The following is a 12,980-nucleotide window of genomic DNA, read 5'->3' on the forward strand; positions in this document are numbered from 1 at the left end:
TAATTCTGATGTTATGCAGTGTTTTGGGTTAGGGTCAGGGTCAGGGGAGCCAACTCAATAGTGGAGCTATGCAAAAATAGTTCACACAACAACAGATCACACAGCCATAAGGATACACCATCTGGGAACCATGAATGCCTGCACCAAACTATGTCTCATTTTGTAACATTTAGTCAAATATAGCTGATGCCAGAAAGGGCTCCCAGATTTATTATTTACACCAATATTGCAAGCTTAAAATATAGGTTGAGACAGGCAAAAGTGGTTTTATTCCCCTATATGTTTATCACTGAGGTCATCGATGTGTAGTGACTTAAATTGAATGTGGTTTAATGGTTTGGCCCCTCGTTCATCTTAACTAGTGTGGCCAAAACATTAGAACCACCTCTTAATATAAAAACACTCCAAAACACTTCACTTAAATTAGCATGTGAACAATCCGTACTTAGCTTGGAGATGATAGTCCCACGTTGTCAACAACACTGGAAAGAAAACTTTCGTTTTTGACCCGCAACAGAACACACGTACGACTTTCCAACCGATGAAACAATTTTTAAGTAGCGTGGCTGCTTTTTTTTTTCTTTCTTTTTTTTTTTTACCCTTTAACTTTGTGTAGAAAAGCATCGACAAGAGTGTGCAGGTGTTCACAGATTAAATGGGCCGCCTTTCGCACAAGGTGCGCTTGATTTGTTCTCCAGCCGGTACCGATCTGTCTACGTGAAGTAGCTGTTACGCTTTCCTCTGTTTTCAGTTCCATTGGAAAAGCAAAGAATAATTTCTTCCAGTTTCTTATCATAAGAATTGCTCTTTACGGCTATAGTCTGTCATAAGAACGACACACAGTTTCCAGGCATTTATAATACAAGTTTATTTCTTTAGCCACATAAGACAGATACTGTATGAGAGAAAGACACTAAATAAAAAAAACAAACAAAATGAAATTCTGTTTTTTTCTTATCTGGATTATGAATCACTGGCCCAAAGCTACAGGATGGAAGAGCTCTGTCATTGCTGGGCACAATATTTGTCTGACATTTAATCAATGCAAAGACAAACAACAGAAAGTTATCTTGCTTAATACTTTAATTCCGTCATTTCCTTTGCTGTTATTATCCCTGAAATCTAGATTTGTTTATGGTGTACTTATAAGTTGAGTGCAAATTATTTGCCCTCTGCATTGCACTTTATGTGTGACGTAACCCCCAAAATTAAGTGATATGTCGTACAAAAAAATGTGTTTCTTTTAAGACACGACTCCTGAGGGAAAATGTCAAGAGCTGTTTAATTTCCCCTGCGAATGCAATAAATCCTCTTTCTTGCAATGCACAATATATACATGGTTCTTATGTATCCTTTCAGTTTTTGCTTAGAATTTGTGTGATTGTGTGCATTTTTGTGCATTAAGCGCCATACATTTGAATAGACAGATCACCTCAAGTGTCCATCAGATCCCACATTCACATTGCCTCTGTTCCATGGGTGTAAGGATGAATCAGTCGTGACGTCGTCTCGCCGTTTAATTTCATGTCAGTCGGTTGAATAACATTGCTACATAAGAAGTGCATCATCACATAGCTGAGCTCAGTCAGAGCCAATTAATCAAATGCAACACAATCGTGTTCGCGTCCCTTTTCATGTAACGTATAGGCTCTCAAGTCTTATAGGCACCAGGGACACCCGGTCCGATCCTACTTCTTTCCTCTTCCACAGAGTTCACGGTTGGAGCCCCCTTAGTAGTAATGCACTCTTCCAATAGTTCCCGTTCCTGTTCCGAGGATATCAGGCTGGCCATTCCTCCATATCTCACGTATGATACGTTCCCTCTCCTCCAGTCGCTGGGCACGTTCCAGCTCTTCAGCTGAAGTAAACACGTTCACGCTCAGTGTCCCATCTGACTGGCTGCTATGATTACCAACAGGGATTTCTGTGCTGGGCAGTGGCACAGGTGCCTCCATGTCGTTTCCTTCTTCCTCTTCTTCATCGTCACTCTCCTCTTCCTCCTTGCTGATGTCCTTTAACTGTTTTTTCTCAGGTGTGGAGGGGGTGATGTTGGTCCGCGGCTTGCAGGAGATGCGAATGACCAGGAGGCAGAGTGTCAGCACCAGGCCAAAACACACTCCGAGCACAAAGTAAAGGCCGAAGCTCTCGGGGTTTGCTAAGGCAGGGACACAGATGAACAACACCGAATAAAGTTATTACATGATTAAATATGCTTTCACATCTTAAATACGGTTATGGTGCTGGGCTGCTGAACGTGACCTACCTTTTATATGTGCATATGCAGCTATGGTGTTGCTCAGGAGGTCCATTTCTTTTTTCTTGACATCCATGGTGCTCTCGACTTGGTTTTCTCGACACCTGACAACCAACAAACATTTCATACACCATGTTAATTCTGACTTTGGCATATAATAAAGCTAGACACCCTAACATTCCTCTTTGAAGTTTTTCCCAAACGCCCTTCCTTCAGTGTCTGGATGAAAACCCACAGACCACAGTACTTGTGTCCAGGTGGGTGGGATGAGGCGTTCCAAGTGTCAAACAACAGCTCATCTATGTCCTGTTTAAGTGCTGACTTCATCTGGGATTATCGTAATGCGTTTGGCACATGGCAGTTTGCCTCTGCCATTCTCTCTGAACCATGAAGGCCTCCATAAATGAGGTCAAGTGTCAATTTTTCCAAGTAGTCACGAAGTTCTCCTTCTTGCCCGATGGGACTCGCAGATCAATTTGTGACACTCGGAGAAAAGGCCAGTGTGCTTTTGACTTATTTGTACTGCTCCGACATGTGTCCCTGACATTTAAGCTGTCTGTCCTCCTGACATCTGCTTAATCTGAGGAGCTTTGTTGTAGAGTTAACCTTTCCAGTGCGTGCAGTGGTGACTCCTAACACTTCCTGAAAGTAAAACCTTTGGAGCATGGTATCCAGGTGACTTACAGAGACAGTTCATTTTCATTTTCCTTTGCAGCCTTTTTGTTTTGTTTTCAGCAATTATATGCACGCAGACTTCTGTGTTACCTTCAAGAGAAACAAGCCTGTTTCTCATCTGACGGAAAACATTCTTTGGATTTGCCTGTATGGAACACCAAACTGGGGTCACGCTGTGCTGCTGAGTCTTTCTGTATTTCCTCTATTAAGCTTCATCCGCTCCACTTCTTCTCCACCCTGCAGCCCTTTCCTGCTGACTCTGGCTTTTTTTCTCCACTTTGCCATTTTGTTAACAATTTCCATCAAAGTGCTGCACCATGAGACACATGAGCATTGATGGAAAGAGCAGAGAGACGGCTTCAAAATGAAAGTGAGGTGTCTGTTAAACCTTAAAGTTGCCAAATGCTTTGTGTTATGGTTCGTGCAAAATGTTCCTAGAGGATTCATGACGAACTTTGCAGCCGTCCCTCTCTATCCTGTGCACACTGCTCTCTAAGTCATACTGCATGTCACCGTGTTGTCACTAGGATCATATGGATGTTCACAAATTGCACAAACCACATGTTTGTGTTTGCATTTAATTCCAAAATGCACCCGTAGAGAACCTCACTGCCTGATCTACATGCAAATACCTTATACCTAATGAACTTTAAGGCAGCGCAATCATTGCCACATGAAAAAACAAAGTGGAATAAAGATATAGATTAAAACATACCAAAAAATGAAACTCTGGAGCACTTTCTCAGTCCCAGCTCATAGTGTAGTTGGAGAATAGATGCAAAATGATCACACTGCTCTTGGATCAGGGCCAATGATCTTTGGTCCTCGGACTAAAGTGTTCATTTAGCCAACCTGAGACAAGAGCAAACACACAGACACACACACACAGATGTCAAGCTACATTAGATCCAAATCCACTGAGGCGTCTGCAATGCAAACAATGACTGGCCTATTCCAGGATTCATGGTCCAGCAAGAGACTAGAGGCAGGATTTTCAGTTTTCTCTGCTTCAACTGCGTGGTCTTGAGCCCACAAAGGATAAAATTCAAAAGGAATGTCGAGGCTGTAGATAGCAGTATGAAAACATTATCTTTGTAGTCAAACTTAGAAATAAAGTATATTCTGGATTGTTTTTGGTTGATGATGACTAAAAATAGTCATCATCCTGTAATTGTAAACCACAGTATGGACAATAACTGCAATATAATTGTAGTTTATATGTTTTCCCATGAAAACACATTCAAACAATAGGATGAAGAGGAAGAAACATTCAAACCATGAGATGACAGCTCCCCTCACATATCTAGCATCTCAAGCCTAAATAATCTATCTGAAATCCTAAACAAGAGCCCTACCTTTACTTTCCTTTACTCAATAAAAGCCCAGTAGCCTGCTGTGGGTTAGTGCTTTACAGGCCAGGTGGAGGACTGAGGGCTGTGAAAATTGCTGTGCTGTGAAGTTTCTAGCTTGTAGTCCTCTTTAGAATAAAGCTCCTCTGCCAGCTGCAGTTGGTTTAGCAGAGCCCCTGTGTTTTCCAGGGCAGATTTGGATCTTGCTGACTCTTGGCAGATCCTATGTACACTAAACAGCGCCTGACTGAGACAGCTCTCAGGGGCTGAGTGACAAAGGACTCACTATGGGAACATTCTTGCCAGGCCACCCCTCAATCCCCCTGGGAGCGAGACGCTGGATCTTTTGTTCGGCTCCACACTGTAGGGATGGACCTATGCACTTCTTCCTGTCGAGTTTCCTTCCTTTCTTCTCAATTATGAAAAAGTGCATCTCCTCCCTCCGACAGAGTCGACCCCCCCCACAACTAATCCAGTCTATTAATTTATGTCCAAGCAGAGCTCAACAACATGGGCTTTCAACAGATGGGTTTGCTCCCATGGTAAACATAAATTATTAAAGTCGTTCTTCAAGTCATGGTCAAGACTAATGAGTAGACACCTACAGTACAGCGGCCGCCCTCTTCTCACAGTGGAATGCAACAAACCTGAGCTCCATCAGGCTCAGGCATCTGTTCGCCGGCGGTTAATGACAACTAGAGGCCTCTTTAAAGCCTATCTAAACACTAATTATCCAACCCTGTTGTTTTGTTGTGTTTCTGTTTTACCCTAAGAAGGAAATTATTAACAGACCTCATTGTCCCCAGCTGTCCCATGACTCAACTTTTAGTAATTTTCTCCAAGTTACCCAATTTGCTTTTTCTATTGCAGATGTTGACGTTCCCCACAAACCTGAAAATGAGATGTTCATCATAACAAGTCATGCATTAATAATAAAGTGATGTATTATTTTTGACCCATCATATTTTACTGAAATTTAAAGTGGTAATTATTATGATGGAATATAACAATACTTATATTATGGCTTCTCACATAATCAAATATTGTTTGTGTCAGACCCAAAATGATACTTTGGTGTAGCGCAGGGGATGTAATCCACCAAAAAATCAAATAAACAAAGATTTGAACTTCTAACACTCTAAATTTTTGCAGTTTTGGGGGGAGAACTGTATGGTGGAACAATCCACACCAGCTGCTCTGCCATTATGGAAGCTCTAAAAGTATTTCAGTGCAAATGTGTTAGAACTGGTCGTTTATAACTTATAGCACCTGCTTTGATCTTGCCTTTCATTTTTTTTTGGTTACTAACAATTTGATCTAAAATCCAATACACTAATCATAAGATATACAGCTGAAATGTTAATTTCCGGTGATCTGCTCAACAGTGCTGCAGTACGTGCTTTTGTGCTACATCTGAGCTCCTATGACTTCAATATTGTGTTCTATTTTTTATTCCCTTAAGTTTATCACTTGGCCTTTCCTGGCCTTGTATCCTTCCTGAGTCCTTCACATGCTGCTGGCTATTAAATAATAACTTAACTCATCCTGATATAAATATAACTGTGTGGGAAAGGCCTCATTTAAGACCTGTCAGTCAGCAATGACTTATTTGTGTAAGGTCACACAAGTAAATGGGTTTCGACCGAAGCCAGCACGAACACAGTGTGGTGTGCTGTGGTGGCCTGAGAAGAGGTCAAATGCTATTTCTGACTGAGAATTGTTTGTTTCGGTTTGGATGGGAGAAAAGAAAAACTCCAAACCATCATAGTACCATGCAGGGTGATATTTTTGTTGTCACTGAACTGAGGGAACTGAGATTATCACAATGGTCCTTCCTTCCCGCAGTGTTTGTCCAGGTCAAAATCGTCCTTCAGCATCATCGCTATTGTCTAAGATAATTACAGGACAGAAAGGCTGATCTGTCTGCTCCACACACAAGTCAACTGGTGATTTATCAGCTTCGTCCAAACAAGAGCAGACCTCCAAAGTGAAAGATTTTCACTGAATAGAAGCACTTTTCCCCAGAGACTTCACCAGTCATACTTGTTTCATAAAAAAAAAACGGCCGCAACACTCCTCTTCCACAATGAGGAAATCAGAATCATAACCCTTCAGCACAGTTTGTGCAGACAGTCAACCCACATAGGCATAGATTCATAGGCAGAAGATTAAAGGTCAGATTACACAAGGGAGCCAGTTGGTGCTACTTCTTAGAGTAATGACACACACCAAACTGCAGGAGAAAGATATGTTTCAGATACCTCAAATTTCTGTATGGCCACAACGATCCCCGACATAAATTTCCCAGAACCATAATAACGTTTTTAATTTAGTCACTTTTTAATATTTTTAAGAATTGGCCTTTTAAACTGTCCAAGTGCACAAACAGTCTCTCTCTAGTGAAGCTGACAAACCAAGCTTTAGCATCTTACTCTAAGTACAGTAGTATCTTTGCTCCAAATTATGTTGGATAAATAGTTGCAGCCTCGACTCTGTGCTCAAAATGGTCCCCTCGAAATAAAAATATACTGAATCAGAGCTCAGACCTGGCTCAGTTAATCTTTGACTCATGAAGAAAATCTCTCAGTAGCTGACGAGAGGTTAACAGCAACCTATAAACTGCCAAAAAATCTGAAACTGTATCACAAAAATATCTGCTGGATGTCTCTACAAGCCATTTATCACACACGGCTAAGCAAGCCAGAAAGCAATCTTCAAGTCTTCAAACATAATGGGACTTTAAGCTCTCCCCCAAACAGCAGAGGTTCAGGTTGTTACTATCCACGTGGTAAACAGACACATTGTCCAATCTGAGTTCTCTTTTACAGTGTCTGTAAAAGCATTCAGGTCCACTGAATCCAAAGGTCTTCCTGTGGAAGGTGCAGCAAGATTTCTTCCCATGCAGAAAAGCTGCAATAGGGATTTCTGGAGAAAGCAAGAGTGCATTCTTTTGCCAGCTCCTCTTCACATGAAGATCTTGGTTATTAAGCTGCTCTAAATGTTAATGCTGCTTCTATCCTTTTAAAACCAGGACATCTGAATGAGGGGAAGGTTGTTGCATCTGGTAACATGTCAGGCATGTGGTTGCCATCAGGACATTGTAAAATACTTCAAAAGACAGAGAATAAAATATTTAATTTGACAGCACAAACTGTAACTGTATGTCACAAATACCAGCACTGAGTGTTTAAGATGTATTAGTGGCCTGGTGGTTTAGAGACACTGTATTTAACAGCAACATCTGTGGAAACCTTTATCATCTCTCTTACCCTCTCAAACGCCTGTCTGCTTCTCTGCAGAACCTTAAATAATCCATTAAAAATGCTCAGAAACACAATATACTGTAAAGTAAAGAAGTTGGTAAAGGAAGAGTCAGATTTCTTTCGCTATTTTCCAGTCCTGGCAGCTCTTAAGCAAATGATACCTTTCAAAAGCCTGAAGTGGAGTGAAACTTGAAATATTAGGTGATTCTGAGCACGTCTAGGACGAAGACTGTGGGACACCGAAGAGCAAGCGCATTAGAGATCCTCTTGAAAGTTGCTTTTTCCAAGGTTTGAATTGTCAAGCGAACACGCATGTAACATACTGAGCAAAGTTCATGTGATGATTAAAAGGTTCTGGCAATTTAGAATGTGTTTCATAAATGCGTTATAGAAACATTTCTTCACTTTGAAATTAACCAAAAGCCCTTCCCAGACATACTGTTTATTGGCCTTTAGTTTAAGAGAATATGACAGTAAAATATACTGAGGTGAAAAACCTCTAACATCGACATGTGTAACACCCTCTGTAGGTAAAAACAAATACATTTTAAATCATATTTGACTCTTGTCTGAACTGCAGTATTTTGCCAGCTGCGGAGACAAAGAGCTCCAGTGAACGCAAAGTTAAAACCTGCCCGGCTTTTATTAGGTTTCCTCTGAACTGGAAATAAATTAAACCTGTGCTGTTTGTGCTGCATTCAAACGCTGACATTTCTGTTCCAATAGACCATTTGGTCATATCCAAACTTCTTTAGTGCGTATTAGCATTTAAAACAGAGCTCAGAGAAGTCTTTGTTTTTCTTGTGTTGATGTATTTTGCTTTCGACGTGTACTTTATTTGACATAGACTCAATGAACAACAGCTTTGCTTTCAAGGAGAAAAACACAGAATCAAACCAGACGGGCATTGTTGGCTATTATTCGACATTACGCTTTTCAAAAAGGGTAGAGTTATGAATTCAACATGACTCACTATGCCAACATGACTCCATCTTGCCGTAAAGAATCCCTGTGTGTCTTTGTGTCATTAAAGTGCACCACAGGGCAGTGCTTGTCCTGTGAAGAGAATAGTTTGTGGGCTATGGCAGGTAATGGGAGGATAATAGCAATATGGGAAAGGAGCTGAAGGTTAGGGCAAGTGGTTAATAGCAGCCAGATGTGTTCCTGATGTGAGGGAGAGTCATATGCTTTACTATGTAAATCCCGAGGAGATGCACCATCTTCATGCTACTATTATCTCTACACCAATCAAGCAAAGCAAGCGGAGCTCATGGCAGTGGGAAGCTGCACTGGAAACAGCTGTGTGCATGATCACTGTGGTTACTGGTTCTCAGTGTATGTTCCTGTATGTTAAACATTATTCTGGAATTCCCTAAAACACAGTGACCTTTAGATCGTCCTAAACTCTGAGCTCTAAAAATAGACCCAATGACTTCACCGGTTTCATTGATCTGGGCTACCATCCAGTAACATATGGTGTCAATTACATGGAGCCTATGCATTACTTTGTTACATAAACACGTGTTTGCCCATTCCATGAGCGGGTCTATAGCATTGGCTCATCCACATGGTACAGCTCTGTCAGGACTGGGTGGTTCACAAATGGGACTCAATCGTGTAGTGAATGTGAAGACATATAGTACCTTAACAACCTTTGAGTCCATGGTTTCTACCAGGATACTATTGGTGACCATTAGCAATAAGACAAACACCAAAAATTTTACAATTGAGGTAAAAAGCCTAAGCTAAGAGATAAGACAAATATGTGAAAAAGATCATTTGTCACAATCGAATATATATGAAATAATACTAATTGTGATGGTTGTGAGCTTGGGCGGATGAGTAATCCGACAGATGTAGTTCCAAAACAAAACTCCAGCCAATACATGTGAAATCCCAGTGCTGTTTTGTCATTGGTTGTGATCTTAAAGCTTGTGAAACCATCATACTGTTTTGTTTATAAGGCTGATTGTTATTGAAATCTAAGGGTCCCTCCTTGTATGTGTTTGTCTGGCTGCATGTGTGTCCAAGATCGGAGTCTAAGTTTAGGCAAACCCACTTTGACTTTGCCTGTCAAACATCTGCACAGTGTCTAAACCAGTGACGCTCTTCCTAGAAAGCAATAAACTCTGAGCCCTGTAAGACATCAGTGGCTGATGGAAGCTTTACTAAACACACCTTCTGAGACATGCTATTCATCCAACTCCTGTTTTTCAATGGCACTAAAAAAAGTACTTAAAGCAATATGCAAGTTGTGGGAATCGAGCTAGCTGTAGTATTAAAGTAGAAATCGAACCACCCAGCGCATCAAATTCTGACAAAGCCCATTGCGTCATGCAAGGCTTCCATTTGTGTCAGTAATGGATGTCCAGGGCTTGGCCTTCTCTGATTGGTTAGAAGGGTGAGACTCTCTCAAAAACAATTAGAAGGAAATGTCTCTGCACTACTAAGTTATGAAGACTACCTCTATAAAAAAAAAAGAAATAAAAAAATAATTGGATACTGTAGCCTTAATGTTAGACATGGGATTTAAGTTCTGTTGGGCAATTATATGTTTTTGTCATTTGTCACATTTAAATCTGATCAGCAGCTTTATGATTCGCTTATTCCTGCTGAAGCACAGACTGCTGGGGTGTGTAAGTGTGCAAGCAGAGGACTACAATTTTGCAAATGGTCGGATTAAACAAGTAACACTGTGTTTAACTAACTTTGAAGAGTTGGGAAAGGGACTGTATCACTGCAGGGCTGCATTTTAAAAATCTTTATGCTCAGTTGGTAAAGGCAGTCACCCACGGACCACAGGGTCAGTTGTTCGATCCCAAGTCCCGGCTATATATGTCGAAGTGTCTCTGGGCAAGACACTGAACCCCCAACAGACCATTCCCCTCCCCAGCTTTGCAGTGCCGGTCCAAGCCCAGTAGAAATTGGGGAGGGTTGCGTGGGAAGGGCATCGGGCATGATTACATATTTTTAACGAAATAAGACCCTCTTTAAGCCACATGCTAAATGAGAAAGCAAAATTAATGGTGCTGTCCTATATGTGGGACTATTTAGTGATAACAATGCATCTTCTCTTAAAGAACACAGATTGTTACACAATAAAGTTAATTTGTAAGCTTGCTAAATCGGCTCAATGAGCGGTCTATTGCTCCAAGCTTTGTACAATACTGTGTCATCACATGGTATTTTGTATTCACTGTTACCATTACTGGTTTGTTCCACCCATTTTCTTGCAAAGGGCAGAGGGTGTTTATTTCTTGTGACTCCACATCAGAGTCCATGGGGGTTATTTTCTCTTAACTTATCCTGACTTTGTTTAAGTAGAAACAGATTGGTCCTCTGAGAGTTCAGACAATCAGTTCAAATCAGAGTCCAACCTCTGACCCCTGGGTAAACTGAATAAGTTAACAACCTTCCTTAGGACAGATAAGACAGGTCGACTGATAAGTGAGTCATTGGGGTATTGGAAAAAGGAAACTCTGCTGGCATCAATAGCTCATAGAGGTCATGCAGAAGTCAACTTCCCAGCCTTAAAGCTCTGAAGAAGCTGCTTAACGAATCAGTCACACTCATCCTATGGAAGGTTTATCTGATTGAGAGGAGGAGGCACAGATGAAGTGCTGCCTCCGATTGTGTAAACTTAAGGAGACCCCTGAGACCCTGCCCAGTCCAGCTTCCACCCATCACCTCCCTCCTCCCTCACCTCACTGTGTCTCTGATAAGATGTGTTAACCACAAACGTCCAGCAGACTAAGAAAGAGAGAGACACGAGAGCGAAAGCATATGGTCGACTGCTGTTGTGCATGAATGTTTCTAGAGACTATCTGTTCAAAAACTGGGAGCAGCTAAAAATGAAACAGAGCCACGTGCCCCATATGTACACTTTTAAAGCCTCTGTTGGCGTGTCTCACTGGTTATATAATGTAGGCTCATTCTGGCCTCACAGAAAAAAAAAAGGTACAGGATGTTTGTTTTGGTTGTGGTGAGGCGACCACTATTTAATCAGCACACGGTTAGCCATTAATGCCCCAGATGCACAGGAAAGCCCGATCCGTCCTGTCCTGTCCTCTTTGGCACCGGTTCATTGAATGCATGCTGAAAACACACACATTTAGCAGAACAAGCCTTCGCAAACAGTTTTTGGATGCATGCAGAAGTTCAGCTTTGTTTTGCACTAACAAGAACAAAAACATATTATAAGCAATGTCATGCATGATTGCGCTTCATTAAGACGCTTACTCTATATCACGCAGCAACAAAAACCACTTTGTCATATTTAACCACAGTTTACTAAATTAACAAAAAGTCCCAATAGTGAACACAAGGTAAAAGATACAAGGCCACTGTGATGAACATATATGAAATGTTAAAGAACAGAAGAAAGAAAACATGTATTCTTCGTACAAGCACAGTCTGGTTCACTGAGGCTTCTCTGTTACTGTACAATACGAATACTAAAGTAAACTCACCGGTTAGTGATGAGACAACAACATCCCTTTGAAACAGCTCAGTCCATAGAGTAAACTACAGGTAAACTGCAAATCTGTTTTTCCCTCCAGTTTTTGAAAAAAGAACAGAACTGGAAACAATCCTGACTTTATGAGTAAAGTCCCTGTTGCTGCCGTGTCCTGAAGAGCGTGTGTGTGTGTGTGTGTCTGCCTGAGCGTCTCTGTACTGAGTCTGGGGAAGAGGTGGAAACTTCCTCTCAAAGTTAGAGACGGAGTGAGTAACAAAGTTTTCTCTCTCCCGGCTCCAACCCCAGAAGAAGCAGGAAAAGCTGTCACACTATCCGCCTTTTCAGATGGAAAAAAAAAAGGAACAGCCTAAAAAGGACACGCTTGGGAAGGAGGGGAGGGAGGAAACCAGTGGTTGGATGTGTGTGTGTGTGTTTGTGTGTGTGTGTGTGGGGGGGGGGAATTGGTGGTAGCAGAAAGTACCACAGGGCAAATTATCTCATGTTTTTCATCGCACAGTCCAGTACAACAAAGAAACAACAGTGTGTGTGTGTATCAAGACTGTGTAACTATTTCATTTTCACCAACTCGTATTAATGTCTGCCAGGCACAGCGGCTTTCCGGAAATATACTCATTCACATTCTTTACACAAGAGTTACAAGAGAAGACTGACACAAGTTTAATCTGTAGTCACTCAACGTAAAGCTACACCCACCATTATTATTGTCAAAATACAACTTGTGTTTTAGTGGCTCAATGCATGTTTTTGTAGCTATTAAACAAACAACATATAACACGGTAACTCACCCATTTTCAGCCCAGTGCTAAGCTAAGCTACCTGGCTGCTGAATAGATGAAACGTGGGTATCTATCTGCTTCTCTTGGGTGTGGTGCAAAAATCAGGGCCAAGTAAAGTGATGAAACATATTTATCCACCTAGTGAAAATATTTAGAAGCTCATGCATCATTCTGCATATTGAAGAT

General features: G+C 41.3%; 1 protein-coding gene across 2 annotated transcripts; it reads right to left on the reverse strand.

Moving 5' to 3' along the window:
• Positions 1-851: 851 nt before the first annotated feature.
• Positions 852-12,319, reverse strand: eva1ba (eva-1 homolog Ba (C. elegans)). 2 transcript variants are annotated; one of them, XM_067510190.1, is made up of 4 exons: positions 12,011-12,319; positions 3,645-3,781; positions 2,264-2,358; positions 852-2,155 (listed from the first exon to the last, which is right to left on the reverse strand). In XM_067510190.1, exons 3-4 carry the CDS (start codon positions 2,328-2,330, stop codon positions 1,731-1,733), a joined length of 492 nt encoding a protein of 163 aa, XP_067366291.1. In that variant the 5' UTR covers positions 2,331-2,358; positions 3,645-3,781; positions 12,011-12,319; the 3' UTR covers positions 852-1,730. The 2 variants fall into 2 exon arrangements, with proteins under 2 accessions (XP_067366291.1, XP_067366292.1); XM_067510191.1 differs by lacking the exon at positions 3,645-3,781.
• Between the last annotated feature and the right edge of the window lie 661 nt (positions 12,320-12,980).

Source organism: Channa argus, chromosome 7, assembly GCF_033026475.1.
Source record: "Channa argus isolate prfri chromosome 7, Channa argus male v1.0, whole genome shotgun sequence".
Taxonomy (NCBI): Eukaryota; Metazoa; Chordata; class Actinopteri; order Anabantiformes; family Channidae; genus Channa; species Channa argus.

Bases quoted from the DNA above. Each gene is read 5' to 3' on its own strand.
- eva1ba (XM_067510191.1), bottom strand. From the start codon at position 2,330: ATGGATGTCAAGAAAAAAGAAATGGACCTCCTGAGCAACACCATAGCT. The intron at 2,156-2,263 runs GTAGGTCACGTT...TCCCTGCCTTAG, and splicing joins TGCATATGCACATATAAAAG to CAAACCCCGAGAGCTTCGGC.